Source organism: Impatiens glandulifera, chromosome 7 (genome assembly GCF_907164915.1).
Source record: "Impatiens glandulifera chromosome 7, dImpGla2.1, whole genome shotgun sequence".
NCBI classification, from domain to species: domain Eukaryota; kingdom Viridiplantae; phylum Streptophyta; class Magnoliopsida; order Ericales; family Balsaminaceae; genus Impatiens; species Impatiens glandulifera.
Window position 1 is genome coordinate 4,929,114 of NC_061868.1, and position 9,554 is coordinate 4,938,667.

A 9,554-nucleotide genomic window follows, 5' to 3' on the forward strand; every position below is an offset into this window, starting at 1 on the left:
TCATGTATTAAGAGAAACTTATGCTCATATACATAGAGTTGGATGAATATAAAAAAATATTTATTTTTTAATTCATATTAAAATACAATTGATTGATGATAAAAAAAGATCAACAATATTAAGGATATAATAATTAGTATATTATAAAAATGTTAATATATTAATTATAGATAATAAAAAAAAAAGGTTAATATATTATATATAATATTGAAAGAGATAAAAAAAAAGGTTAATATATTATATATAATAAAAGTAAATGTTAGGATATAAGTTAATATATTATATATAATATTGAAAGAGATAAAAAAAAGTTAATATTATATATATATATATATATATATATATATATATATATATATATATAATATTATAGATATAATAATTAGTTTATTATATATAATATTGAATGAAATAAAAATAGTTAATATATTATATATAATAATAAAAATATATTAGGTATAATATTAAAAAAAATAAAAAAAAATGTTATATATATATTATATATAATAAAATTATATTATATATAATATTGAAAGAGATAAAATAATATTAATATATTATATAATAAAAGTAAATATCAGAGATATAATAAATTTTAAAATAAGTTAAATTTTAGTTATTTGTTTTAACATTTATATTTTATATTAATTATTTTTATAATTAAATATTTTATATTATGAATTGAATGCAATAGATTACGTGAACTATGATTCAATAACATGAGTTAAAAAGATTAATATATTAAATGTTCAAATAATTTATATAGTTTTGTATTTTGATTTTGAAATTTTATGTTTTATAATTTTGATTAGTAACAGTGATTTAATGTTTTGAACTATCATGTTTTTTTTAAATTATTATTTTGAATAGTTATGATTGTTTCATATTATTATTTTGATATATCATATTTTAAATATTGAATATATATAAAAGTTTGATATTTTAATTTTAAAAATAAATTTAGTTTGAATTTGAATTCGAGCTCGAGTTTGAAAATTTAATTTTTGTTCAAACTTTTCGAGTCTAGTCGAGTTTGTAGGTAAATAATCGAGTCGAGTCAAGCTCGAACTCGAACTCAAATTTATAAACTTGTTCGAGCTCGAGTTTGAATCGAGCTAATAAAAATCGAGTCGATCTCGAGCCGATCTCGAGCTCAAACTGATTTGAGCTCGACTCAGCTCATTTGCAACCCTACTTCCAACAATCAACAAGCTAGGAGATGCATTTATTCAACGTTTTAGTGCAAACACTGTCTAGGTTTGGACCATTGAAAGGCTGAAGCAAGTGAAGTAGGGACAGGTCTGGACCATTGAAAGGCTGAAGCAAGTGAAGTAGGGAGAACACGAAATCAATGGGGTAGAGCCATAATTTAAAATTTAAAAGCAAGTGAAGTAGGGAGAACACGAAATCAATGGGGTAGAGCCATAATTTAAAATTTACCTAGGCTAAACTGACGGTAGAAATATAATTGTTGTTGCTCCATTTTAATATAAGTTCGTCTAATTTTATTATGATAATTAACATGATGTCTCCATATAAAAATACGTAATTTAAGATCGTTTAAATGTAGTTTCATCAAACTCAAACTATATTTGTTTCGATCGACTCAAATAATGAAATATTATCAATTATTGGCTTAAAAAATGTATAATATTATATTTTCTCTTTGAATTTGTCATTAAAAAAATTGTTAAATTTTAAGATTCACAAACTATATATATTCTATACCAAGAAAATTTATATCGAAATATTAAGAGTATATACACACAATGAATATAACACTGTAGATACTAATAAAATAAAATGACGTATAAACAACACAACTTAAAATATAAAAAATTATACAAACCTATTGAGAAAATAATTTTTATTCTAAAACACATAAAGTACGTGAATGAATTTTAATTGAGAGAAATACAGTACCACCTTTCATTTTAGCCCTAAAAATTATAGAAAGAGAATGGTAGGGGCTGAAAAGTTATGTAAAGAGTAATTTGGTTGTTATGTGGATTTATTTATTTTTTATTTTATTTTTTAAAACAATTTAGTTTTATTTTATTAAAAAAAACTTAAAAGAGGGAAAAAATACAAAAGTTTAAGATCAGATCTAGACAATTTCTAGATTTGACAATGAAACAATAATTGAATTACAGACAATAACAATAATCAATTAACGCCTACAGCGTTTTTACTTTTATTCTACTTGTGACATTCTCAAACGAAATATCTCATATCTAGCAGAGTTTTCTATTCTCTTCATTCCTTTCGATTCCTCTCCAGGATTGAATGAGTGCATTTCCATCTGAAGTTATATCTCTCCAAATATCTTCAGCGGTTCTACTTCTTCCACTGTGAGTTCTTAAATTTCTTTCTTTCTAGATATTGTAGATTACTGCTCCAAAATAGTATTTCAGCATACTTACATAGAAGGATCTTCCTTTTGCTTTATTCTTCATCCACTCTTGGATTTCTTCCCATATTTTTGGAAAGTTGATGATGTTCATGTTTGCAGCATACATCCTCCAGATTTTTATTACAAAAGAGCATTCCCCAAATAAATGGTTTATGCTTTCCTCAACTCCCGAACATAGGACACAGTTGATATCAGAAATGTTTATATATTTTCGAATTTTGTCTTTTGTTGTCAACATTTTCCTGTATTCCAGCTAGAGAATAAATTGGTGACGAAGAATAATCTTTGGAGACCATACCACATTATGCCAATCTACCTCATGTCCTCTTGTTCTAACCATTTCCCATGCCTTTCCTGTAATAAATTTCTCATTGCTTTCTGTTTTCCATCATATTTTATCATTACTTTCATTGAGTTTCTTCTGCCTCATTAGGTTTAGGATTCTATCACCTTCTGGAATACGCTTCAAAAGTGAATCACATCTACCTTCATAGACGTCTCTAAATGAGTACTTGATGTATTCTCTTTTAACTCTATTTTCTTGCATTTCTTCTTTGAATATAATGGAAATATTATCCAGCCAAGGATCATGCCAGAATAGTACCCCTCTTTCATTTTCAATTGTGGTTTTCACCATTTAAAATACATATTTTCTTGTTTTTAGGATTTTCTTCAATGACCATGTCATTCTTTCGTTGATGTTTCGTGTCCAAATACACTTATTTGTGTTTTACTATGTATGCATTTAAGTTTTAAAATTATAAATGAGTACTTTTACGGTTGATATGTGGATAATTTTTTTTTTCTTTTTTAAACTTATATATATTTTTTTATATATAATTTATTTAAATCTTTTTATTAATATTTTTTTACCTATCATAATTTTATAAAAATACAAGATAAAAAATAAAAATTAAAGACGAGTAATAAAAATAGGATTAATAATGTTTTACTTTTTTAATGTATATAAATTATTAATGAATAATTAATTTTATCATAATTTTCTCTAATTGAATAAAAAAATATAGAGGTTTAATTTGTAAAGTTAATAAATATTTAAATGGTATTAAAAAAGTTGATGTGAATGAGTTTTTGGATTAAAAATAAATTACTGGTTAATGAGACGTATTGTAAGTTTGAGAAAGAATCTTCCGTTTGGTAGCATCGAATTAACCAACGAAACCTTCACTGCATTCTAGGACCGATGGTGCCGTGTTGATGTCAACATCGATTGTCCTCATTTTAAGAAAGACTGGATCGAGATTCTCATAAAAGGCATGAATCTACACTACTTCATGGTTGCAACCTTCTCAATTTTCACTGGCATGGCTCTAAGTCTTAATTATAGGTATTTGGAAATTTAGAGGCGAGCGGTCTACTCTTTTTGTCATTATAATAGGACAATCCTTGAGAGCATCATTACATTTTATTATGGTATTTTAAAGAAGAATGGTGGGCCTTGGGTGGGTTAGTTTTGGGCCTAAACATCCGGGCCAGATATTAAGGCCCACCAAAATTTGGCCAGACCGAAAAGTCCAAACAAACACGGACTTAATTAATTTTTTCAGTTGTCTTGCTTCTCAAGAAGAAGAGGAATAATACGCCGAAGGCAAAACTCGAGCACTTTCATTTCTGTTTGATCTATCTCTCTCTCTATCGGCTTATCGAGCAACAGGTGAATTTGTATCAGTTAATTTCATTCCATTTCTGTTTGTTCACGTTCTTCGTTTGATCACTGCATTTGCATAATGGATTCATCAATGCTTTATTCATTCACTTCAACTGTTAATTACTGATGATGCTGAACTTTTTCTTTTCTTCACTCTTGTTTGTTTATTTACACGTTCTTCGTTCAATTTATATGCAGATTTTCTATTCTTAGCGAAATTGAAGATGTTTCTTACAAGGTTAGGCCGTTTTCACTGCGGATCTTGTCTAGGGTTTTTGTGAAGAAATCTTCTAACTAATGATTATTTCCGTGTTAAATATTGTAACAGGACTGAGTACGACAGAGGTGTCAACACCTTCTCCCCGGAGGGACGATTGTTCCAGGTTGAATATGCTATTGAGGCTATTAAGGTGAGTTAGAGAGCTGATATTATCATTTGCTTAAACATCTGTATAATAAGATCTGGTCGTGAATCTACTTTTCTTGATCATTTTTATGATTTTATCGTTTTAGCTAAGAGAGTTTTTTACATTGTCATGACTATAACAGCTTGGTTCCACTGCAATTGGGATAAAGACTAAGGAAGGTGTTGTGCTTGCCGTTGAGAAGCGCATCACTTCTCCACTTCTGGTATTTGTTGAACTCCATCTAGCTAGAATACTGAGATATCCATGTTCGTGTTGCATTTACAGTATTTGCATTTGGATTTGTCAATATCATTTGTTTCTTGTTCATGTAGGAACCAAGTAGTGTGGAGAAGATAATGGAGATTGACGAACATATTGGATGTGCAATGAGTGGATTAATTGCTGATGCACGTACACTTGTTGAACATGCTCGAGTTGAAACTCAAGTAACTGTTATTCTCTATAATCAATAATGACTTATTGAACAGTATAATGACATGATAATATAATCCTAATATCTTTTTTTCTGTACTTCAATAGAATCATAGGTTCTCATATGGTGAACCCATGACTGTTGAGTCTACTACTCAAGCTCTATGTGATTTGGCATTGCGGTTTGGTGAAGGAGATGAAGAATCTATGGTAAACCTCCTCTTTGTTTTGGAAGCGTCCTTGATGCATACATGTTTTAGACAAATTAAGTGAATGCTCGTACAAATTAATAGGACTAAAATTCTCTTGATTAATAGCTTCATTTGTTATTTTATTCTAATTGATAAAGCTCCCTAGCATGGTTTCTTAGCTGCTTTTGGAAACACAGCTTCAATTCATTAAAGTGATATACTGTCCTGAATAAGATGTGATGATTACATCTTTCCTAATTACTGTGGATCATCACTTAGACACTGATGTGTAAATGTTCTACTTTGTGGTATGTCTTCATGAAAGATGATGGTAGAGGATAGGCATAATACATAGACATCATGTGTCAACTGTAGAATGATAGGCCTCTTATGATAAATAAAAGGGGATCATTTCTCATTACTATTAGTTCATATTTCATCCATCTGACTGTCATGTACACGTGGAGAAAATAGTTGGTCATCTGGTTTGTTTGCCAACTGTTAAGTTTATGTTTTGCATTTCTTTCATGACTACCAATAACATATTTGGCATCAGAATTGAAGAGATTATTTAGTCCTGATTTTTCTTAGAGTGATTATTCTGGTATGATTCTATAGAAGAATTAGGGTTTAGTAGGATAGAATTGTGAAGAAAGGGGAGGAGTGACTAGAAAAATCTGATATGATTGAACTTCATTCTCAATTCATAAAATCTGCATATCTTTTCCATAGATCCTTAGCTTTATTTATTATAGCATATAGGTCAAGAAATTATTTGTAACTATTGCATAACAAACAGTGAGCGGGCCATATCTAACTGGCCAGATTTGTAACTAATTATTTCTAGAAGATGAATTTGGATTGTCCATTGTCGTGTATGATGAATCGTCTAACCATAGATCCTAACCTTGTACTATTTCAGGGTAGTGAATGTTGTTTATCCTATCCTTGCATTTTTCCATAAAAATGTGAACACATGTATATAACGTAACTATTTACAAAACAGCAATAACAAGATAAACATTGTTCTCTTTGGAGTTTATTTTCTCCTAATTTGAAATTTTCATAGACCATCATTCTCTTTAATTAGAAGATTTGATCAACTCCAATTCAAAATGATCTGGGGCTAATATGCTCTTTATCCTTTTGGCTTATACATGTATGCCTCCTTGTTGTTCTTTACTCATGATGTATGTCCAAGTTCAGTCTCTTTACATGGTTATGTTTCTCTGTTTCTATAAACCTTATTTCAAGTCACTGGTTAGGTGCATTTCTTAATGTGGAACTGTTCCTCATGATTACCATTGCCTTAGCTACATTTATATTTGCGTATGTTTCTAACGTGTGCTATCTTCTTTTGTTTTTTCAGTCTCGTCCATTTGGAGTGTCACTTCTCATTGCTGGTCATGATGAGAATGGACCTAGCTTGTAAGTGCAATTTTATCTCAAGATCTGTTCTTTAACTCTCATTACTTAAGCCTTTTCCTTTTCTTCATGTGTCATTATTTAAGTCTCAAAAATAAATGTTTGAATAAACCAAATGAAAATATCTGAATTTTAAGGAATTAGTATGTAAGTTGATTTGATAAAATGTAGAACTAATATCTAAAATACATAAAGAATAGTTTACCCATATAGTAAAGAATTGATTAAGTTAGAGGGGTTAAGGTTGTTTCGTGTACACTCTTTCTATATGATTGAGTTAAGTCATTCATAGGTAAATCTATATTATCAAATGAACTTAATTCAAGTAAGCACTTAGCTGTTTAGATTAATTCAGAAGCTGTGTTATCAGTTCCTAAATCTAGATTTTGTGTTGTTGATGCACCAACTTAGTCCATGGGGTTGCATTATTTTCTTGTACAGAATGTAGCATTGAACTCTTCATAATTGACAAAAGTTGGTTAACTAGTTCCTTTTCTCTTTGAAGAGCAAATATTCTTCATGTTGTCCAAACTGTTTGAAGTGTTCATGTTTGCATCTTAAAGTTTATTTTTTTATGGTAAATGCACCTTCCACCTTACATAGACATTCCCGTCTTTGTATAAACCATCACTTCTTAGCTTTTATCATGTAAATTTGTTCTTGTGAACTGGTGACCTATTAGTACTGAATTCCATTGGGGGTTGGATGTATCTGACTGGGATATAGCTGGTCAAACATGAGATATATAAGAAGTATAATTCAATTTACATTTCAATTCTTATATTTGGAAAAAATCATAGAATTATATAAGAATTGAATTGTAATAGTGGAACTGGATTTTACAATTTGAAGACTTGAGTTTAATTCCGAAGTAAAAATAGTGGAATTGAAATTTCCAAAATCATATATAAATTTATCAAAAAACAATTGATTTGGAATTGTTCCCACAATTCTAATACCATCTCCATTTCCATCCTAAACCAGACATAGCCCCAATGTTATATCTGCCTGCAAGTGTTGCTCATTTGTCTCTTCAACCATTAAAATCAGAAATCATTTGTATACTTAATTTTGAAAAAAAGGAAAAAAAAATGGTTTAAATCCAGACGATGAAACTTTGGGCGGTGTGGCAGGTACTATACCGATCCATCTGGGACATTCTGGCAGTGTAATGCTAAAGCTATTGGTTCTGGTTCAGAAGGTGCAGATAGCTCGTTGCAGGAACAATTCAACAAGGTTTCTTTTTCTATCCATCTTTCTAAATGCGATTGCAATATTCCATTTTATATTTGGTTGATGACATACATGCCTTTTTGAAAAGTGATATTTTGTCAGTCATAATCACAATATAAGTGATTTTGATTGTATATGGAAAAACGTGATTGAATTTTTCTTAGTAAACAATAGTTTTTTTTTTATCATTTTTTATTTTTTCCATACCAAATAGGTTGTCTTGTTCTTGTACAGGATCTTACACTTGCAGAAGCTGAAACTATAGCTCTTTCAATCCTGAAGCAAGTTATGGAAGAAAAGGTAAGTGTCCTCCCAGCCCATTTATTTGGTAAATTAGTAAAGTGTCCAAAAAAACAACTTTATCTTATTACAAGGATAAAATAGTCTGATATTTTCACATTTCTTTTATCGAATTCAGGTGACACCCAATAATGTTGACATTGCAAAGGTTTCACCTACTTACCACTTGTACACTCCTTCTGAGGTTGAGGCGGTTATTACCCGTTTGTGATTTCGAATAGTTTCTGAGGTCAATCTCCAACTATCTTTTCATTTTCATGTTTGTACCCCGAAAATTATGAATGAAACGGAGCTATATGTTGCGAGGAGGAATATTATATATAACTTAAATATCTCTGCTTTGTTTTGGAATTCTTTCAGGTAATGAACTTAATTTTCTATCATCTGAAATTATCTTTAATTGTAGAAAACTGGTATTTTGTTGCCCTCCCTTCAACTTTCAATCAGATTTTTATTTGTTATTTTCCTTGTGTTGGTATTTATTTTACCATTACATATTGGCTCATTTGGGAACATTTTTTATTTGGGTTTGGACTTAAAAATGTCAATTTAATTAAACAAAAACTCATAACACTCTATTATCCAAATGCTTTTAGATAATAAATTTTTTTAAGAATTGGATTTTTTGAATGGGAAGAAAAAAATAAAATAATGTTGTTTATGAAATGGTGTAATACTTTTTTTTCTTCTAATTATAGTAATATTTTTAATTAATCCATAACTCTGGTTGGTGTAGCTTTTTATATTGAAAAAATATTAAATAATTCCAAACTGAAAAACTACAAAAGTTTATGATTATTAGTTAAAACAGGTAATTATATTTTGTTGGACCTTTCTAAAATTATCTTAGTTTTGTTTAAAAATAATTTATGTATATTAAAAATTATAAAAATTGTTTTTTTTTTCAGAACAGCTTGATTAACTTCACAATCTTGAATATTAATTCTTTATAAGTATAATGTTTTCCAAAAAAAATAATATTTATCTCTATTTTAACATGGTATCTCATTCCTGTTTTTGTTCTTGCCTACCAAATATTTTTACTCTAACTATGGATGGAGGTCTTATAAATTTATTATTATATTTTTTAATAATTTATTTTTAATGTTGATGTTTTTTTTTTTCCAGTTATCATATTCTCGTTATTTCTTTTTGTGTTGTTTTATCCCAAACTGTCCATGCTAATATAATTATATTGGAATTATATTGGATTTTGTTGATAATTAGTCATCAGTACTGTCATTCCTCGAGTAATATTGAAGTTTTTTCGTTAGTTGACGATTAAATATCGATTTGGTTTGGTCAGTTATAAAATCGGTTAGATAGGTTTAGTTTAATCGTTAAAAAAAATAAATATATATATATATATAATATAATAAAAAATGAAAAATAATAAATATATAATAAATTAGAAAAAAATGAAAACGGATGTGAAATTTGTTAGGAATAAAATTTAACAAATTAGTCACAAAAATAACTTTAAC

General features: G+C 28.6%; 1 protein-coding gene across 1 annotated transcript; it reads left to right on the top strand.

The window, feature by feature from the left end:
* Window positions 1-3,979: 3,979 nt before the first annotated feature.
* Window positions 3,980-8,531, top strand: LOC124910661 (proteasome subunit alpha type-5). The gene is made up of 10 exons (XM_047451337.1): window positions 3,980-4,088; window positions 4,281-4,320; window positions 4,411-4,492; window positions 4,632-4,712; window positions 4,822-4,935; window positions 5,030-5,131; window positions 6,482-6,540; window positions 7,671-7,773; window positions 8,005-8,070; window positions 8,189-8,531. Exons 2-10 carry the CDS (start codon window positions 4,307-4,309, stop codon window positions 8,279-8,281), a joined length of 714 nt encoding a protein of 237 aa, XP_047307293.1. The 5' UTR covers window positions 3,980-4,088; window positions 4,281-4,306; the 3' UTR covers window positions 8,282-8,531.
* The last annotated feature ends 1,023 nt before the right edge of the window (window positions 8,532-9,554 follow it).

Bases quoted from the DNA above. Each gene is read 5' to 3' on its own strand.
- LOC124910661 (XM_047451337.1), top strand. The intron at 4,936-5,029 runs GTAACTGTTATT...GTACTTCAATAG, and splicing joins ATGCTCGAGTTGAAACTCAA to AATCATAGGTTCTCATATGG. The intron at 7,774-8,004 runs GTTTCTTTTTCT...GTTCTTGTACAG, and splicing joins TGCAGGAACAATTCAACAAG to GATCTTACACTTGCAGAAGC.